Source organism: Pristis pectinata, chromosome 3, assembly GCF_009764475.1.
Source record: "Pristis pectinata isolate sPriPec2 chromosome 3, sPriPec2.1.pri, whole genome shotgun sequence".
Taxonomy (NCBI): Eukaryota; Metazoa; Chordata; class Chondrichthyes; order Rhinopristiformes; family Pristidae; genus Pristis; species Pristis pectinata.
Window position 1 is genome coordinate 38261955 of NC_067407.1, and position 22550 is coordinate 38284504.

At 39.1% G+C, this 22550-nt stretch overlaps 1 protein-coding gene across 2 annotated transcripts in view; it reads left to right on the forward strand.

The window, feature by feature from the left end:
* The window catches only part of negr1 (neuronal growth regulator 1), a 386601-nt gene that overhangs the window by 269312 nt on the left and 94739 nt on the right, over window positions 1-22550 (forward strand). For both annotated transcript variants that reach the window (XM_052010858.1, XM_052010857.1), the window contains exon 4: window positions 2142-2276. In XM_052010858.1, the coding sequence (XP_051866818.1) occupies window positions 2142-2276 (135 nt within the window). The remainder of the gene's footprint in view (window positions 1-2141; window positions 2277-22550) is intronic.

The following is a 22550-nucleotide window of genomic DNA, read 5'->3' on the forward strand; positions in this document are numbered from 1 at the left end:
GTGGTGCTTCTGCAGGTTTCACAAAAATCTTAGCAGATACCACAGAACCCACAGTCAGTGGAAATGTCGGAGCTAATGCAAGTCATATTCATTCCAGATGAACTGCCTGACAAGAGGAAGGAATTAAAATTAGTCCTAAGGAAATGAAGCCACAGCCTGTGTCTAATCAGCAATTTCTTTTGGATGACATTGCCCAAATACAATCAGCTAATGCTAGGAGAAGAGGTACATTGGACCAGAAATTACTGAGAACTGCAGCAGTTCTGTTTAGAAGGTGGAAGTCCTGAACTTTGTTTGGTCCTTTCCATTGCCATTCTGACTGTTCTCCTACATTTGACTCCTCATGGAGTCCAGGGACAGAGTGCTGTCTTCTGCCATTTTTTCAGTGGTTGACACTGTTTCCATAATCATTACAACGGGAAGAAATAGTTGAGAGGGTAAGCAGAGAGTCACAGGTAATTCACACTAACTTGAATTAACTTAGTTAACTTAAACATATTGTATTGATTTCTGGTGTCTTTGTCATTTTTATAAAACATTGTAGTCTAATTGCTTTGCAATATCTTTGTATTTTAATAAGTGTCAAAGACATTCAGAAACATTCATTTTTTTGGTAGTTCTGACAGCTGGTGGACTTGGGGATGTGGCTTAGTCATCTGTCAGTCCATTTCTGTGGGCGGGTCTTACCATTTATTTTGTTTTGTGGGTCATGTTGGGGCTAGTATATCCTCCCCAGGTAAGTGCTGAGGTGGCAGGTAGGGAAGCAGCAAGAGCAATCGACTCTCCGCTTCTAAGAAGTTTTGGGCCATTGATGCCGAGTTTCTGAAATAAAATCAAAAATTGCTGGAAGCACTCAACAGGTTATTCAGGTTAACTTGTTTTCTCTCCTTCCCAGTGCTGATGAAGGATCTTTGACCTGAACCGTTAACACTTTCTGTTGATGCTGCCTAACAAGCTGAGTGTTTCCAGCATTTTCTATATTTTTTTCAGATTTCTAGCATCTGTACTGTTTTGAATTTCACTGAGGTTGAGTTTCTGTGGTGATATCCCCATCTCCTGCTATAACTCATTTTTAAGCATTTATGTTAATCTTCCATTGTGGTTAATGGATGGCATGAGAAAACGGTGCAGAACTTCCGGGCAAAATTTGATTACTAGAAACATCCTCATCACTCAACTGTTTACTTTCCTGTAAAAGAACTGTGATGCGTCCACCATATATTTTGCCAGTTCACCCTAGAAATTGAAGACTAAAGATAAACATTTTCTGGTGTTGAGGCTGGCTCTTGATCAAGGAATTTTAATCTGCACACCCTCAAATTCTGGTGTACAATGGTTAAAGGAAAACATTTTTTGATCTGCCCTCTATTTAGCTATGTTACCAAAGTAAGAACATCAGTTGATACTAAATAGTTGGGTGTAGACTAATTGATCATCATCATCAAATGCCAATTGCTTTGCAGCAGGTGCCTCTAGCTTCAATAAGGGCTGGAACCATGGCCAACACATTGATATTCCTGTACTTGTGGCAAAGATCAAATAAGTTTACTCAAGCTAGTGATTGAAGCTTGGAACTTTTTAGATTGTAATAGCTATATTTCTGACATTAATTTAAAAAGTAACCAGGAAAATGTCCCTTTACTACATTTTGCACACTAATTAAGAAGCTTAAAAAGGTAATTGTACATGACTTCTGGTGTATTTCAATTCTCTGTATGTATAGAGTAAACAAAACCAGATAATGTTAGCATTCCTGGGAACAAAAAAATCTATTTTGCTGTCAGTGCATTTCATTGATCTCAGATTACTTTAGTAAAAATTTCTAATGGTGGAATAAATCCTGGTTGTTGAAGGGTCACTGAACTCTATTACAGGAATAGTTGCAGTCCAGTCAGTATGTGCAAGATTTCAAAGATATGTACAGGGAACAGTTACAGGGATCATGTTTATACCAACCTTGTCTGTGACATTAAAGTACTTGTTTTTCCTTTCAAAAGGTCACTTGTCTGGCTTCGGTCAATGCACGACATGAGCAATTTTTAATGATTCTATCAAAATATGCCACACAAAGTATTAATCTCACATTATGAACCATGTAGCCAAACATATTGTGATCTTTTAATGTTGTTTCTACATTTCAGCAAAAGATTTTATCAGTGAAGGTGAATACCTTGAGATTTCTGGCATTACACGGAACCAAGCTGGATTCTATGAATGTATCGCAAACAATGATGTGTCAATTTCAGATACACGAACCGTTCGCATTACAGTGAATTGTAAGTTGCCTTTTAAAGTATACATTTCGCTTAGAATGTCAACCTTTGTACTTAAGTGTTTATAGTGGAAACTTGCGGCAGATCTTGCAACATCTGAAAAATAAATGTTCACACTAAGGTGGAATCTGGAACTAATGCATCCAAATCATTAATCTTTCTAAGGTGTGGACAGGCCTGCTTTGCATTTATCGTTTGCCATGTACTTTTCAGAAATGTATTTTCTGTATTTAATTCTAATTTGCAGCATTTCTTAAAAAATTACTTCCTTTGCTTTCATGTTTTAATCCTTTCAACTCTGACTAAGCCTATGGCACAATTATATTAGATCCATTGTTTTTGCATCAGTGCAATTTTGAGAACATTGAGTATGGCAGCTTAGTGTTACACTGCTCTTCAACTCAGAAATAATTTCAAATCAATTAAAGATTCAGTTTGTATGCATAATTTGAAATTTCTTCCCTAAATTTCTCTGCCTCTCTACCTCTCTTTCCTTCAAGATAGTCCTCAAAACCTACCATTTCAACCAAACAGGTCCTCCCCAGTTTATGGCAGAGTTCCATTCCTGTGAACTGTTCATAACCTGGACAGCTTGCAAGTCAGAAATGCAGACATGAAGTGAGTTTCCAGGCTGCAAAAAGATGCCTGCAGCCCTGTATCTCCATCTTAAGTAATGTGTGTAAATTTGCTCTCCTTATCTGAGGAAGGATGTCCTTATTATGGAGGGAGTTCAGTGAAGGTTCACCAGACTGATTCCGGGATGGCAGGACTGATGTATGAAGAGAGGTTGGGTCAATTAAGCTTATGCACTAGAGTTTAGAAGAATGAGAGGGGATATCACAGATACCAACAAAATTCTAACAGGACTGAGCGATTAGATACAAGAATAATGTTCGGGAGTCTGGGACAGTCTAAGGATAAAGGAGAATCCATTTAAGATTGAGATAAGGGGATATTCCTTTTTCAAGAGTGTGGGAAGCTTGTGAAATTCTCTTCCACAGAAAGCAGTTGAAGTATTCTGAGGGCAAGAGAGATCAAGAAATATGGGGAGAACGCTGGAACAGGGTACTGAATTTTCATGATCAGCCATTGTCATACTGAATTGTGGAGTAGGCTTAAAGGATTGAATGGCATACTCCTGCTCCTATATTCAATGTTTCTTTGTTTTCTATGTTTCCATAAGAATCTTGCACTTTCTGTCCTTCTCTCGCTCATGGCAATGGCCTATATTTACTGGAGTTTAGAAACATGTGCTTCCCTCTTTCACCTTCCTTTCCCTCTCCCTTTTATCATGTGTCTACAAATTTCTTTCATCAATCTTCTGCATTTGTCTTGCACCAATTATCACTCAACTCACTAACCATGGTATATATGTGCACATACCTTTTGAGAACTGAGTGTACTATGTGGCCTTTTGATACACTGATGTACCAGCCTCTACTGTTAGACGAGCATTGACTACCTTCAATAAAAGAGATTGGATATAGAACTCTGCTGACAACACAATTCCAACTGATAGTGTGTACAATGAAGAGATTTTACTGAAGTTCCAGGGGGATATGGAGAGGTTAAGTGAATAAGCAAGTCTACAGCAGATGGAATATAATGTGGAAAAATGTGATCATGCTCACTTTTAGTCGAAAAAGTAGAAAGGTACAGTACTTTTTAAATGCTGAAAGATTGAAAAGTGAACCTGGTTGTTCTTCCACACAAATCACTGAAACTCAACATGCAGATGCAGCAAGCAAATGGCATATTGGCCTTTATTGCAAGAAAATGTGAATACAAGAATAGAGACTACTTCCTCTGATTATATAGGTCTCTGGAGAAACCACCTTAGGAATATTATGCACAGGTCTTGTCTTTCAAGTAAGGAAGATTACAATTGTGATAGAGGGAATGCAGCAAAGACTTCACAAGACTACCTCCTGGGATGGTGGGTTTGTTATATAGGTTAAGCAGAATGAGCCTAACTCCTTTGAATTTAGTGGAATGAGTGGTAATCTTATTGAAATGTACATAGTAAGAATAGTAAAATGTATAATTTCACATATGGAAGTAGTTGAGTGTTAGCTTAATTTAATATAATTTCAGACAGTTGATTTGCATGGGCTTGTTTTTAGGGAGAACCAGTGCAGTATACATGAGTGTGTGTTTACCTTTAAGAACTGTGGACCATGTGGTAAGTCACTGTTGTTAGTAGAGTGTTGACTATCTTCAATAAAAGATGTTTAGTTGACAGCTATATCGTGTCACTTCGTGAACAGCAACAATGAACACAAGTAAGGAATCAGTCCATCAGGATTCTTTTTAGCATTATTTCCCTTTTTAAATATTTCATTATTTTAGAATCCACTTACGTTTAGAGTATTTTCCGGGGAAAACATGATTTATGCATCTCAGAGTGATACATTTATTAATGCTTCAGGCTTTACTGGAAGCTAATGCTAAGGCTTTTATAAAGCGAGGACTCTGCCAAACTACATTTTCATTCCTTGGTCATCTCCACATCTGCCTTCAGGCCAATCTGAAACAAAAATAACACAAAAAAATCAAAGAGTATTGTCTAAAGCAAATATTATTAGTGCTATCTATGGACAGACCAAATTAGTTTAAACCCTTCTGCAAATGGTTGCTCCCTCTCACATACGACCGTAGTATTTGCCAGACATAATTCAAACAGAGCACAGGTTCCTTGGATGTGACAGTGCCAGCTGTTTTTATCAGATTTTGAAACACTTGTTCTTGATTGCACCTTGACTGATAGCTTTACTACATCCCAATTAAACTTTAGTTAACTTTCATCGGGTAGAAGATACTGGAGCCTGAGGGCACGTACCACCAGACTTAAGGACAGCTACTACCCCACTGTGATAAGACTGTTGAATGGTTCCCTTATACAATGAGATGGACTATGACTTCACGATCTACCTTGTTGTGACCTTGCACCTTATTGCACTGCACTTTCTCTGTAGCTGTGACACTTTACTCTGTACTGTTATTGTTTTTACCTGTACTACATCAATGCACTCTGTACTAACTCAATGTAACTGCACTGGGTAATGAATTGACCTGTACAATCGGTATGCAAGACAGGTTTTTCACTGTACCTCTGTACAAGTGACAATAATAAACCAATACCAATACCAATCAAAATACCTTTCCCAGAGAGGACTTTCTCAAGAAATTGGGGAATGGAGTTACTGTGACAATATTAGTGACTAAATGAGTCTTTTCTAGACCCCTGGTATTGTAAATCTTTTCTGTATAATGCTACATGTCTGTTATTTTCAGCTTCAGTCTGATCCCAGCTGTGCAGCCAAGAAATTAGACAGAGCAGAGGGTTTGTAGTAAATGAAAATCAAAAATAAAACAACAGATGCTGGAAATCTGAAATAGAAACAGAAAATGCTGGAAACACTCAGCAGATCAAGCAGCATCTGTAGAAATGTTTCAGTTCCAAGACACTTAATCAGAACTGGGGAAGAGGGGTAAATAAAATGAAGCTTAATACAGGGTTTCAACCCGAAACATCGCCAATTCCCCATAGGTGCTTCCTGACCTGCTGAGTTCCTCCAGTAGATTGTTTGTTGTTACAGGGGAAAACAAAAGTTAGTTTTCAGTAGCAGAGAAGATGGGAGAGGAACAGGTAGAACAAAGGGAATATCTCTGATAGAGTGAGACCAAATGGGTTAATGACAGCAGTAACAAGCACATTAAGCTTCTTTGTCTGTATAATGTATTGTTAATAGTGAGGCCTTGGGCCATGCCCTGTTATTTTATTGCAGCTGCAACCTGAATCTTTTGGTCTTTTATATAAAATTTACAAGAGTTGGCTGCCAGTGGAGGATGCATCATTGGTTGCTCTTTAACAATGCCACTTCACATATGCTAAGGAACATGAAAAGACCAACCACCATTACAAATTTAATTTGTAGCATTATAACATCTCAGGGCACTAGATAATTTCTCAATAATTTAGCTTTGACCATCAATCATCTGCATTTCTTCAGGACAGTCCATTAACTCAGAGACAAATTGCCAATTATGAGCCTTGTTACATGATAAACTGTCCAAGGTATTGATTGTATTGGTGAAGATGAATGCATAAAAAGAAATTCTTAGATTATGGTACAGACCTGAAAGAATAATCTGGTTAGTTGCAGCCCAAGCCGAGCTGAAAATCAAACTGACTTTCTGCAGTTAGGTGAGTATTGCAATTTGTTTTCCAATGCCACTTGAATACTGATGAAATCAAAATAAAACACACAGGGATTAGCTGTAGCTAATGCTGTTGTTTGAGATAAATCACAAGCCAAGCTACCTGTCTTATTATCAGATCTTCTGCTGTCTCTAATGGTACATATAAATATTATTATTCATAACTTAGGCCTTAATGACCCTCCGTATCATCTTGCAAAGTCACTCCTAGTTTGGGGGTGTTGGACAAAACTTCAACTTTTTAGCAGTGCAGTCACACATTGAAATTCAGGTTGGAATTGCCACTTTGGTCTGGAATTTCATATATGTCTAAATTTCCTCATTTTAAACGATCCAGCAAACTTCAGACTGAAAAATACTGATTATTAAGCAAGTCAGATCTGTATATAATGGAATCATATTACATTACCAAATGAAATGCAGCTTAACTTTTATTTGCTAGAGGCATTGGGCACAAGAGATGTATTAACCAACAGTACTTTATTTATCCACCTCCCTATTCATGCAGTTAGTGCCAATGGCACCAGGAAATTAGAGTAAAAATAAACTGACACCTAATATCAATCAACAGAGTCTGAATTACCATAAGCACAACAACAATTGAAATGCTTCACAATATCTCATTTGTAGCTCTGGTTTCTTAGTAACAGTTGTTATAAAGTTTGATTCAGATGTCCTATACACCAATTTAGAATGCTTCTTATATTCTGTATTGATAAAATGCTCTGACAGGTTTGCATTATTAAACCTGACCTGGACTGATATGACAATTATAAATGACGTAAGTTTGAGAAATGAGCTTGTGCGTTGTTGAGCACTTTTGCCTTTCTCATAAATGCTCATCTTCATGTCTGGATCATCATCCTTTGAGATTATCTTTTTTTCAATTTTAGTCAAATTTGTAAATAGCATAATTCTGTGTTGCTTTTATTCACTGTACTTATCAGTGTATCTGGAGCTTACCCTTTTGAATTAATGTTGGATATGGTTCACAGTGTCTAGTTCTATTTACATCTAAGCAATTAACTGTTCTTAAGCCACTTAAGTTTATCCTCCTACAAATCGACTCAATTTAGCACAAGGTAATAAACTCCTGAAAAAAAAATTGAAAGAATCTGACTTTAATTGTTTTGGATGCTTTTTTCCACCTGGGTATCCTAAAGTCAGATTGCTGTGATAATTGTCTGATGTAGGCAGAAGCCCATGAACTTGTACAAACTGGAATCCTGTTGCATAGATGAGAACTCAGAACAAGCCCTATTCCCTCCTTTTTTTTAAATTTGAGATTAAACGATTTTTGATGACCAAAGTTATGAAGGAATATGGGGCAGCAGTGAATTTATGGAGTTATGTCACCGCTCAGCCCCAAATCTCTTTGGTAGAAAAGGCTCAAGGGCCTGTGCTCTGATCCTATTGGCACACTCCAAACTAATGAGATATAAACTTTGAGAAGATGGTAGTGGGACAACTAAGATGGAAATTGGCTAAATTATTGATAAATCTTGCACACAAAGAGAAGAGAATTAATTTGGATGAGAAAGGAGAGGCAGAAACGTAAGGTAGAAAGAAACTTAAAAAGTTTCAATTTGTTACTTTTTAAAATCTTAAAAACAATCTACTATGGTTTAAATTGTTCAGTTTCTGGACCAGAGAGAAGCTTGTCTTTCCATTAAGCATAGGTCAGGTAGCACTCCAATGTAGCCTCTGTCCATCTACGCTGTTCAGCATGTCTTCAACTTCTGCTTCTGTACACTGCAATGCCAAGGTCAGAAAGGTGCTGGAGGTCAGGTGCTGGTGCTAGTACTGCCCAACTGCTAGACTCATCTTTGAGAATAGCAGCATTTTTGGATTGTACTGAGGTCTGGGGGCATCTGGCTCTGAGCATTGTGCCAACCACAGTTGGCATACAAGCAGCAACCTTGATTATCTGAATAACTTTTTGAATAGCTTCTTACATTTATTATTTCTAATTTCACTATCTATTTAATTTACCATAGTGTAATGTATTTTAGCTAAATATTTATTTTTATTTTTAATTATTTTTAAAACTATCGTAGTTGTTAAATTATTTAAATCACTTTGAACTGTTTTTAATTGCCTCTGTATATCTGAGGCAATGAAACATGCTTTTGACTGAAGCAAGCTTCCAAAGGCCATCAGGACTGTTCTGGGTTTGGGGCTGGGAGAGCTCAGCTTCTGTTGCTAGAGATCTGATTGTTTTTTGCAAGCTGTTCTGCTTTAAGCAAGTGTGGAGAACTCTTGTCCACCTGGGGGACCACGACAGGTAAGTACAGCCTATTGGGAATTGGACACAAGGCCCAGGCCAAGCACAATTTGACCCAACAGCCACTTTGTAAGAAGCGTACTTATGTTTTTAATTTGCAAGCAATATTATTGTCTTCTGATTAATGAGAAACTGATGTGTGAATTTGGATGAAGAAAATGGCAGAGTGGCAGAAACCAACCAGTAAGCTCAAGAGATTTCTGCATTAATAATGGTAAATTAAGATACTGCTATCTTTTTTCACCGAGATCTGGCTCATTCCTTTTAACTGAGCCACAAAGAGTAGCTGTGCCCCTCTGGACATTAAAAATTTGTTTGTACTGTTGTCACCCCAAGATCTTTCATCCCAGCCATCCATATTTTTGAAATCCTCCTGCATCTCAGTGATGTGCCTTGCTACCAGTTCCTGAAGTTGTTCCTTCAGATCCCAGAAGACTGTGTTGGGGTAGGCAGCTCAACATCATTCAAGAGTGGCACCATGGAGGCAGACAGAAACAGATCTGATTCCCTCTCTCTCTCTCGCTCCCCAGGTGCTGCCTGATCTGCTATTTTTAGTAGTTTGGGGGTTTTAATTTCAGGTCTCCAGCTTTATTTTGACTTTCCATTTAAAGGAGCTACTGATAACATGAACTGGTCTCCATTGAACCTTCTATTCAATGGTAGCTAGTTATGAAGACCACTCTAGCCATTTGTAACTCATGTACAAAAGAGTTACTCAGACATGTGCCAGAAACTGTAATTGGCAGCTTTTAATTAGTTTGATAAATTCCATAACACCCCTCTTTCACCATGTGGCAGTGTTTAAATTACAAGGAGGAGGTAACACCCTGTCAAGGCCTTGATCAAGTTAGTTCTAGGCTGACTGATGTGATAGACTTCTCTGTTCAACCATCTGAACAGACTCTTAGTTCAAGCTGTTTCCAAGGTGCTAATTAATTACAGATGGATATGCCAGAATCTGTGTCCACTGAGAATGTCTTCTAAAGATAAATCTCTCTCAGAACTAGTCATTCTTGTGAACAACTAACACATGTAGAAGTGTGATACACTCTTCAGATGCCAGAAAAATTAACTTAAGTCTCCCTGAAAACTCTAGCCCAAAAATCATTGTAGTTTTCTTCACTTGTCTCCATAATTTAGGTTCCTAATACTCAGAGTTCCCTTCAAGATTACTCTCTGCACCCTTATGGCTCAGCTATTCTTGGCATCATTTTATACCAGTTCATGTGCACATTTTGACTACCTCTTTCTCCCATTCTCACTTCTAGGCCAATGTTTAACTATTCTTTCTCCTGATCTACTTTTCTTCAGTCTAGTCTTCTTTCTTCTTCCTCTTCTCCATCAGTCCCTGCTCCCAGTTCTCCATTTCTTGTTTCTTCCTCTGTCCAGCTTTCTTCCTGTTGCCACCCTGAATAATATCACAGTCTCCCATTGTGCATCCCTTGGTGCTGATTGAGCCATGTAATCATTGTTTCTGAAGAGATTTGTGAAAGAGCTCATGTCAACTATCATGTCAACTATCTGTACTAATCCCATTTACCAACACTTGATCCATAGCCTTCTATGGCTTGGCAATGCAAATGCTCATGCAGCTACTCCTTAAATGTTGCGAGAGTATTTTCCACCACCATCTCAGACAGTGTGTTCCAGATTGCAATCATCCTTCATGTGAAAATATTCTTCCTCAGATCCCCACTAAATTTCTTATTCCTCACCTTAAACCTATGCCCTGGTCTTAGACACATCTGCCCTGGTGAAGAGTTTCTTACTATTTACCCTATCTGAGCCTCTTATAATTTTGTATGGTCTGTCAGGTTCCCCTTCAGCTTCTACTAAAGGGAAAAAAAAACAGCATATTCAGTTTCCCCTCATAACTAAAACATTCCAACCTAAACAACATCTTGGTGAATTTCCTCTGCACCCTCACCAATCCAATCACATACTTCCTATTATGTAGGGACCAGAACTGCACACAATATTCCAGCTGTGGCCTAACTAATGTTTCATAAAGTTGGACCCTGACCTTATACTCTATGCCCTGGCTAATGAAGTTGAGCATCCCATATGCATTCTTCACCACCCTATCTACCTTTGCTGCCACCCTCAGAGATCTTTCAGCTTGTGCACCAGGGTACCTCTGATCCTCAATACACTAGCCCTACCATTCATTGTATATTTCTTTCTCTTATTAGATCCTCCACTCCCAAAATGCATCACCTCAGCCTTGTCAGGATGAAATACTATCTGCCTTTTCCCCACCTAACTTACCAACTGATCAATATGATTCTCTACCCTAAGACTACCCTCCTCACTAGCAACAATGCCACTAATTTTCATGTCATCTACAAACTTAATAATCATACCTGCTGCATTCAAATCTAAGTTATTAATGTGTATAATAAACAGCAAGGGTCCCAGCTCCTGATCCCTGTGGTACACCGCTGGTCATAGGCTCCTGTCACAATAGCAACCCTCAGGCAAGATGCTCAATCTCCTATTACCAAGCTAGTTTTGATCCAAATTGTATTCCACTAGATTGGGATATAGCAATTATAACTCTTTTATTCAAAAAGGGAAGGAGACAGAAAGCAGGACAGTTAGCAGGACATTCTAAAATTAATTTTTTAAAATTATGTTATGGGGAATTATTAGAAGCTATTACTAAAAATGTTATAGCAAGACAGTTGGAAAAGTTCAGGGTAATCCAGCAAAGTCAACATGGTTTCACCAAAGGGAAATTGTGTTTGACCATCTTATTAGAATCAAATGCTATTGCAGAAAAGGAATGTTCACAATGTAGTAAGTAACATATTGGTATGGATGAAATTTTGGCTGGCTAACAGGAAACAGAGTAGAAATAAATGTCATTTCCTGGGTGGGGTCAGGTATTATGAATGATGTGCCACAGAGTCTGGTGATGGGGCCTCAATATTTTACAATTTATATAAATGACTTGGCTAAAGGCACCAAAGCTATAGTTGCTAAATTTGCTGATGACATAAAGATAGGTAGGAAAGTAAGTTGTGAAGAGGATATAAGAAAGTAATGCACATGGGCTAAACAAGTGGGCAAATGGAGTACAATATGGGAAATTGGTACATTGGTAATATTGGTTTATTATTGTCACACGTACCAAGGTACAGTGAAAAACTTGTTTCGCATACTGTTCACACTGACCAATTCATTACAATAGTGCATTGAGATAGTACAAGGTAAAACAATAACAGAATGTAGAATAAAGTGTTACAGTTACGGAGAAAGTGCAGTGCAGGTAGACAATAATGTGCAAGGTCATAGCAAGGTAGATTGTGAGGTCAAGAGTCCATCTTATTATACTGAGGGGCCTGTTCAGTATTCTTATAACAGCAGGATAGAAGCTATTGTTGAGCCTAATGGTACGTACTTTCAGGCTTTTGTATCTTCTGCCCAATGGGAGGGGGGAGAAGAGAGAATGTCCAAGATGGGTGGGGTTTTTGATTATATTGACTGCTTTACCGAGGCAGCAAGAAGTGTAGACAGAGTCCATGGTGGGGAGGCTGGTTTCCGTGATGTGCTGTGCTGTGTCCACAACTCTCTGCAGTTTCTTGTGGTCACAGGCAGAGCAGTTGCCATACCAAGCCATGATGCATCCAGATAAGATGCTTTCTATGGTGCATAGATAAAAATTGGTAAAGGTTAAAGAGCACTTGCCAAATTTCTTTAGCCTCCTGAGGAAGTAGAGGTGCTGGTGAGCTTTCTTGGCCATGGCATTAACATGGTTGGACCAGGACAGGCTACTGGTAACGTTCACTCCCTTTAAGCTCTCAACCGTGTCAACCTCAGCACTATTGATGTAAACAGGAGCATGTGCACTGCCCCCTTCCTGAAGTCAATGACCAGGTCTGTTATTTTGCTGACATTGAGGGAAAGGTTGTTGTCATGACACCATGTTACTAAGCTCTCCATCTCCTTCCTGTACTCCAACTCATTGTTATTTGAGATATGGTCCACTATTGGTATTGGTATTGGTTTATTATTGTCACTTGTACCGAGGTACAGTGAAAAACTTGTCTTACAAACCGATCATACAGGTCAATTCATTACACAGTGCAGTTACATTAAGTTAGTACAGAGTGCATTGATGTAGTACAGGTAAAAAAAAACAATAACAGTACAAAGTGTCACAGCTACAGAGAAAGTGCAGTGCAATAAGGTGCAAGGTCACAACAAGGTAGGTCATGAGGTCATAGGTCATAGTCCATCTCATTGTATGGTGGTATCATCTGCAAACTTGTAGATGGAGTTAGAGTAGAATCTGGCTATGCAGTCATGAGTATATAGGGAGTAGAGTAGGGGGCTGAGGACGCAGCTTTGTGGGCCACCAGTGCTAAGAATAATCATGGTGGAGGTGTCGCTGCCTATCCTTACTGATTGCGGTCTGTTGGTCAGGAAGTCAAGGATCCAGTTGCAAATGGAGGTGTCGAGTCCCAGGTCTAGGAGTTTGGAGATGAGTTTGCTCGGAATTATAGTACTGAAGGCGGAGCTGTAGTCAATAAAAATCGTCTAATGTAGGTGTCTTTACTGTCTAAATGCTCCAGAGCTGAGTGTAGGGCCAGGGAGATGGTGTCTACCATAGACCTGTTTCGGTGGTAGGTAAATTGCAGTGGGTTGAGGTTATCTGGGAGACTGGAGTTGATGTGTGCCATGACCGGTCTCTTGGAGCACTTCATGATGGTGGATGTCAGAACCACAGGGCAGTAGTCATTAAGGCACGTTACCTTGTTTTTCTTTGGTACTGGGAGGATAGTGGTCTTCTTAAAGCAGGTGGGACACTCAGATTGAAGTAGGGAGAGGTTAAAAATGTATGTAACTACCCCCGCCAGCAGATCTGTGCAGGATCTGAGGACACGGCCAGGGACACCATCTGGGCCAGATGCTTCCTGCAGGTTCACTCTCTGGAAGACTAATGATGTCTTCCAAGGTGACTGTGGGTTCAGGTGCATTGGCGGCTGTCAAGTTGGGTGGTGACATTCCAATCCCTTTCTGTTTAAAACGTGTGTAGAATGTGTTAAGCTCATTGGGAAGGGATGCGCTGTTGTCGGTGATGCTGCCAGACTTTGATTTGTGCCCATTATAGCATGTAAGCCCTGCCACAACTGATGGCTGCTCTGGGACTCGATTTTGGACTCGTATTGTCTCTTGGCATCCCTGATAGCTTTACAGAGGTTGTATCTTAATTTCTTGTAAAGGTCAGGGTCACCTGATTTGAACGCTGCAGTCCTGTACTTCAGTAGGGAGTGGATCTCCCGGTTCATCCATGGTTTCTGGTTTGGGAAAATCCAGATTGTCCTCTTTGGTGCACAGTCCTCAACACAATTCTGATAAAGTCCGTGATGGTGGTGACATACTCATCTAGGCTGGCTGCTCAGTCTTTGAACATGGACCAGTCCACTGATTCAAAACAGTCACGTAGAAGCTCATCTATTTCCTCAGACCAGCGCTATATGACTCTCTGTACTAGATCCCCCTGTTTCAGTCTCTGTTTGTATGCAGGGAGAAGGAGCACAGCCTGGTGGTCTGATTTACCAAAGTGTGGGTGGGGGGGGGGGGGGGGTGGTGGTTGGTGGGTGGCTCAGTCGGCGTCTTTGATGGTTGTGTAACTAATGGTTAAAACATGAAATTGTCCATTTTGGCAAATAAAGAAGTCTGTCTAAATGGTGAGAGACTGCAGAGCTCAGAGGTACAGAGAGATCTGGGTATCCCAGATCATGATTAGTACAGCAAGTAATTAGAAGGGTTAACATAAATGTTACTAGGGGAATTTAGTACAACTATTTTTGAGGTTATGCGTCAATTATATTGGGTGTTAATGAGACCACATTTGGAGTACTATGTGCATTGTTGGTTTCTTTATTTAAGAAAAGTATAACTGCTGGAAGCAATTCGGGGATGGTATACTGGGCTAATACCTGGAATACATGGAATGTCTAATGAGGTTTGGGTTCTATTCATTGGCGTTTACAAGAAAGGGAACTTGCTTAAGACATCTCAGATCCTGAGGCGTCGCAACATTGGATGTTGAGAGATTGTTTCCTCTGGTGGAACTATCTAGAATTAGTGACCACTATTTAAAAGTAAAAGAGGTCACCCATATAATAAAGGGAAGAGGCAGAATTTGTTCTCTCAGAGCATTGTGAGTTATTGGAATCCTTCTTCATAGGGTGGTAGAAGCTGCCTTTGCAGAGAAAATAAATCCATGATGAGCGAGGAGATGAAAGTTTATTGGGGGTAGGTAGAGTTGAGGTTGCAATCAGATTAGTCATGATCTTATTGAATGCAGGCAGGCCGGAGGAGCCGAGTGGCCTTCTCTTCATCCCAACTCATCTTCCCATTATTGGTGGAGAAGCCTTCAGCTGCCATGGCACAAGTTGATGAAGATCACTGAGCCCCTCACCTCTCCACTTCCCTCCCTCTACAATTTATCTCAAAGCCCATCCTTTCAACCTTCCTCACCTCTATTTTCATGGCTTAACATCTGCTTTCTCTCCATATCCATTTAAAAAGACCCATGGGCAATGTTTTTAGATGCAATGTTAATGGAAAATGGTGCAGTAAGAATAGTATTAATATTACTAAATCTGCAATTCAAGTCACATAGATTTACTTTCATTAATGATATACTGAGCCCTCCTTACATGATCCCTTTATTTATTTAAATTGAGTGTAGTGTGGTTCACTGTAAATTTAATTCATACAGACAGAGACGAGTGAGTACCATGTGGAGTATGGCTATTTCTGTGCTGCTGGAACCAGAAATGTCATGTTAATGAATGCACTTGATCAATGATGTATTATGTTGAATATCAGGGCATTATACAAAGATTTACATCGCAGAATTAGGGCATTCAGCCCAACCAGTCCATGTTCCATTTGGGCCTATCCACCTTTACTGTCATAGAAATGCAGAAAACTAGGAGCAGGAATAAGCCACTTGGCCTTTCTAGCCTGCTACACCATTCAGTACAATTGTGGCTAATCCTCCCTCTCAATACCATATTCCTGCTCTTTCCCCACACTCTGTTTGTGCCTGGAAATATACCTTGCTCCTTCTTAAATAATATTCAGTGCCTTAGCCTCTACTGATTTCACCTTGTACTGAATGAAAACAATTCTCCTTATCTCAGTCCTAAATGCCTTATTCCTATCATAAGACCATGAAATCTGGTTCTAGACTCCCATTCTGGGAAAACATCCTCCCTGCATCCTGACTGCCTAATCCTGTCAGAATTTCATACATTTAAAACAGATCACCTCTCTTCTAAACTCTAATGAATTCAGGTGTAATTGACTTAGTCTCTCCTCATACGACAGTTCTTTTTTTCCTTCCTAAGAATAGTGAACCTTCATTTCACTCCTTCTATGGCAAATACAAATTTTTCTGGGCAGGAAGACCAAAACAGTACACAATACACCAGCTGTGGTCTTCGCAAAGGTATGGTATACTTGCATTAAGACAGCCTGTACTCTTGCAGTAAAGGCCAACATATAATTTGCCTTATTAAATGCATGCTGCACCTGCATGTTAACTTTCAGTGACTTTCAGTGCAACAATGCCAAGTACTAACAAGACATATACAGTAAATGGCAGGGACTTCAGGAGTGTTGATGTACAGAGGGACCTTGGGGTGCAATTTCATAGCTCTCTGAAAAGTGCAGTACAGGTGGACCGGGTAGTGCATAAGGTATTCAGCACACTTGTCTTCATAGACTGAGGCATTGAGTATAATAGTTGAGATGTCATGCTGTAGTTGTACAAAACATTGGTCGGGCCACACTTGGACGTTTGCCTACGTTTCTGGTTGCTACACTACAGGAAGGATGTGGTAGCAATAGAGATAGTGCAGAAGAGATTGACTGAGATATTGCCTGGAATGAAGGCCTTTACTTATAATTAGAGATTGGATAGGCTGGGTTTATTCTCACTGGAATGTAGGAGGCTGAGATATTACCTCATGGAGGTTTATAAAATTATGAGGGGCATATATAGGATAGATAGTAATAGTCTTTTTCCAAAAGTGGAGGTGTCTTAAACGAGAGGGCATAAATTCAAGATGCGATGGGAGAAATTTAAAGAGATCTGAAGGGCATGTTTTTCACACACAGGAATAAGCTGCCAAAGGTAGGGGTTGAGGCAGATAGAATTACCCTGTTCAAAAGGCACTTGAACAGGTACTTGGATAGGAAAGGTGTAGAGAGATACAGGCCTATTGCAGGCAAATGGGATTAGCACAGGTAGACATCACGGTCAACCTGGATGTGTTGGCCGAAGTGCCCATTTCTGTGCTGTACAGCTTTATCTATGATCCTCCTGTACATCAACATTTCCCAATCTTTCTCAATTCAAATAATACACTGCCTTTCTGTTTCTCCTTTCATAGTGCATAACTTCACATTTATCCATGTTATATTGTATCTTTTATATTTTGCCCACAGACTCAATTTGTCTAAATCACCTTAAAGCCTCCTTGTATCCTCTTGAACTCAATCCTACCCAGTCCTGTGTTGTCAACAAACTTGGAAATATTGTATTTAGTTCCCTCATCAAAATCATTGATACATATCATGAAATTCTGGGACCCAAGTACTAATCCCTGTGGTACCCCACTGGTCTGCCTGCCACTCCAAAAGAGACCCATTTATTCCCACTCTCTGTTTTCTGTTACTAATTTTCAATCCATACATTACCCCCCGATCTTATTTACTTTAATTTTGCACACTGACTTCTTATGTGGGACTTCTGAAAATTCAAACTCAGCACATCCACTGGTTCTCCCTTAACTATTCTACAAGTTATATCTTCAAAAAACTCCAGTAGGTTTAAAAAATATAATTTCCCTTTCATAAATCTATGTTGACTTTGTCTAATTCCATTGGTATCTAATTCTATAAATACGGAGTGATTGTCCAAACCATCAGTAAACTGCACTGCCAGTCCATCCAGACATCTCTGAGCCCCCAACCCACCAGACAGTTTCAAGGAGTCTTTTATGGTCCTGCTACCGTTGCCTTGTTGATTTTAACAGTGACGATAATTGGAAGAAACTTAGGTTGGAACATCGGAAACACGGAATGTATTCAATAACCTAATGATAGCCTGAAGAACAAGGATATCTCCAAACAGGATCTCAAAAGGACATTAATGATACTTAATGAATAAGTGGTGAATCAAACCTTTCACTGCTTGTGAATATATACCTATTTCAAAGAATGGATCATATCATCCTTGAATACAAATTCAGTGGAAATATCCTCTCAGTAAAGCCATGCAGTGGCTTACAAATCTCAAATTTAATTTGTACATGTTGCTGCTGGCTAAACAAGAAGATTCATAGTCCTCTTATCCTTCCTCACTCACGTGCTTCTCTAACCTCCTCTTAAATGCATTTATACCACACTCTGAGTTCTATATTCTTGTGACTGTCTCAGTAAAGAAGATTCCTTTTTTGATTTCTTGGCATCTATCTCAAATATCACAACTTGCAGATCTCAGAAGTGGAAGTATCCTACTTTGTCTACTCCATCAACACCTTCCATAATTTTAAAGCTGACCATTAGGTCACCCTTCACAGTTTTCTCTGTTCACACTTTGCGGAATGGTGTAAGCTTACATGTCAAAGTAGAGTCTTTGGAAATCATTTTCAACTGTGACCGTTGTGTCTAAATCAATTTTAAAACATGCTGGCCAGAATAGGATTCCATGAGTAGTGTAACCAAAGTTGATACAAATTTAACATAACTTCTCTTGTTTTTAATTATATCCCTCTAGAAATAAACCATAGTGCTTTGTTTTCTTTTTAATAGCCTCACTAACCTAGTTATAGTGATTTGTGTATTGCTACTGTGAGCCTCCTTTATTCTTCTTCCTCATTTAGGCTCTTATTTTCCAAGTAGTATGTGACAACTTAATTTTTCTTAACAACATTTAGTATTTCCCACTGTTCAATGTTGAAATTCATTTTCCAACTATATGGCCCTTCTGAAGGTATGTTAGCACCTTCTTGTAATTTGTTGTTACCCTTCTCATTGTTGGCTATCCCCACTAATTTTATTTCATTTATCAATTTATAAATTATTTTTGGATTCCAAAGTCTAAATCTTTAATATAATTTGCAAACCATTATATAAATTCTCACATGTATACAAATATCATCCAGTTTGATTTCACAGCATCCTTTCTTAGCCCTTTCTGCATTTCTAAATGCTTAATCTGCTTCTCTGACATACAGCATCAATGGGCAGAAATTTCCTACTGGATATTAGGGAAGAGCAAAGCCCTTGTGTTCAGTCCTCAGTAAGCTGCATTCCTAAATGGCACCTGTCAGAAACTTAAGCAAGCTGTATGCAACCATGTTTTCATATTTGACCCCAAGATTAGCTGTGGGCTACATCTCCACACCATGACTAAGATTGTCTTTTCCCACTACCACTGAACCACTCAATTGTAGAAAATAAAGATTATGGCACAAAGGGATAAACTCAGGTCATTGACTCACTGCTGGTTCTTCATTGGTCAATACAATTGGTCCCCATCTCCAACTCCTTCCCTCTAGTCCTGCAAATAATTTTCCTTTGTGCTTATTCAGTTCTGTTTTGAGGCTTGATTGACTCTATTTCTACCACTGTCTTGGGTGGTGAGTTTCAGATTACAACCACCCATTGGGTGAAAAATACTTTTCCACACAACTCTGTATCCTATGCTTTTGGTCACTTGAGTATTTCCAAAGGTATTTGCTCCATCATTGGTGGATATGCTTTTTGATGCCATGGCTTAAAGCTATATAATTTCCTCTTTAAACCTCCCCATCTCTCGTTATCTTGTTTCTCTTTTAAAATCTGTATCAACAGCCAAGCGTTTTGGTGATCTGCCATCATATCATCTTATGTAGTTCAGTGTCAAACTTCATTCAGAGGTGATTGAAACCTTGAGGGTCAGTTCAGGACAGGGTTACAATTGACTTCTGAGGATTAATAGCAGGAATTGTAAGGGAGGGAAGATGAGCAGTTGATGAGTGAAAAGGCTTTGACCAAGCATTGAGGGTTGTTTGTTAGCATTTAGTGGAAGTGGCTATGCTAAAGATTGGTGAGGGAATTAGCGCAAGTGATAGCTCCGGATTCCTGAACCAGGGTGTCAATAGTTTGATCCAGTCTGGAAATAGTCAGGAAGGTTAACTGCCAAGGGGCAAAAGGGAAGTTCTTTCAAATAGGGTTTGAGATGAGGTTCAGTCTGGAAAGTCAGTAAAGGCCGGGGAGTGGGTGGGGCAGGCATTGGGAGTGACTACAATAGTACATTTATTTTAACTTTACAAGAAGCTGCCTGGAACTTTCTGATGCGCATCCCCGTTACATAATGCTGAAGCATCTCTGAGAAGTTGTGTGAAAGCCTGCAAAAATCTTCACATGCATAATCCAAAACCCAGAAATGGGGTCAAGTCATCATGTGTTGCATGCTGTAGGCTACCACTGCGCAAATCTGGACTCCCTCAAGTCTTAGTGTATCACATGCACAGAGAATCCAGAATGAAAACTGCAGACTTGGTAGTGCTTGACTCCATGATTTTGTTTTTGCCAGTGATCTTTCAATTGAAATAGTGAACAGAAACCTGGTGGCATGTGATCTAATTTCAAGATATGTAAATACAGACAAATTTACCTGAACATATAACATGCTGTGTTAATTCACACAGATTCTTTGTTCCTTGCACTGGGTGAGACAGGTAATCAGTCATAGAAGGGAATACAAAGGATGAAATGACTGGAGTGATTAGATCAAGCTGTGCTGCTGGCCATTTAATACAGTTTTCTCTCTGATAAACTTGAAGCTGAGGCAAGCTTTATGTTTACAACAAGAAGTTGAACTTTGACAGTTTAGGAGATCCAAGCACGTACTGTGTAAGGAAGAGTGGTTACTTTTTCATTTTGTGTTCAGGAGCAATATCTAACTGAGGCTCAGAGGACAGCATTATTGTGCAAGTGTGGGATTTCTTACCCACAGTGCAGTCTGGGCTATTATTTTCAAGCCAAGGTCCCTGTTGATGTCTTTAAACTGTTTAGGATTGCAGAATATAACATTCAATGGACTTGGTTCTAGGAATGTTTTATTTGCCACAGGCATTAATAAATTGTCCAACTTATGTCTCACATTTGTTGCGCATGATGTGTAGTTCTGCAGTTGATGCACATTGGGAATTTAAAACACTGGTGTTTCTCAATCCCTTTATTGAAAGGTAACTGGTATGCGTGTTCTAGCACATGCAGTCATTGCGTGAATGTGTTGTTTGGCTCATGTTCACTTCACAAGCATGCAGCACAACAATTTTTTAACATTTTTGAGGAAGCTAGGTGACAGGCTAAATGTCATTGCGCATAACGCCTTTAAAATTAGGTTTGAGCAGAGGTGCAATAACTCTATGCTAGATTAAACCAAGTTTGTAGTTAACGAGGTTGCAAAATGTTAGAAGAGAGGAAAAAGAAGGGAAGAAACCAGTGGCACAAGTTTTGAGATCTGCAGTCACACTGCAACTTTAGACCTCTGACTCAACAAGGATGTGATGCGAGAAACCGCCAGCAGTCACACTTTACATTTTACACCAATGGAATATAATTCCAGAAAGATTAGCAGGTATGAATGAAAGAAAAATCAGTAGCTAATCAGTAAGACGTTGATTGTTGACTTTCCAAGTGTTTAGAGAGGTGTTAGTAGAACTTGCCCAAACAGTATCATTGTAGTAAGATTTATCATTGGATTGGATTGTGGGATAAAGATACACACACATTATCGGTCATATTCTTACCACACAGCTAAAGCAATAATTTGTGATTTCACTTCAATATACATGTCACATCCTTGACCTTTAAGAAAACATTGATTGACTTTTCCCTGAATTACAAAGTGCTGTTTTGGATTCTAATTACCAATTAAGAGCTATTTAATTAACATATACAAAATTCCCACATTACTCAAAAAGGTCAGATAGCAATATTTCCTATTTTCTTTGTCAACTTTATGTTCTAGCTTTATTCATATTTCCTGAACCATTACAATGATGGATCTATGGTTTTACTTTATCAAAATGCATGATCTTTCACACAGTTATTAATTCAAATAACATACCAGAAGAGTTTCCTTCACCAAAAAAATCAAAATGAGATGGCAAGATATTGTTTTATAATGATGCTGTATTCAAGCAAAGTAGTGATGTAATCAGAAAAGTATCCACCATAATGTGATGACATTTTTAAGAAGCAGGGATTAACATTTCAATTAATTCTTTCAGACTAGTAATCAGCATCAGTAACTGCCGTGATATAAAATGTCAGATTTTTGAAACAGACAAACTTCAAAGAAATGAAGAAATAAAACATTTCACAAAGAAAGTTGAGAAACTCCCACTTGGTGAAATGTGTTCTCTTTGTTTTAAACAACTATAGGTGAAATGTTGAGGATTCTCAGTCTCAGCCTGAAAGCTGTAACTGAAGTGTGCTGACATTCTGTGACAGCTTACAAAGACTACTAGGCTTGTTGCATAGATGGTTCCAATAAAGGTCACCATTATCCTCAGAGTTTAGAGCACAAACATTTCCCAAGTACTCACGTCAAACATGCCAGTCTAGAAATTAGTTAAGGCAAATCACCAGTTTCAAACCTGAGAGAGCTGAAGGATGGTGTAGTTCCACAATATCTGAAATCAAATTGGCAGGCTTTATGATTTCCCTTTTGTAGAATGAAATTAAAC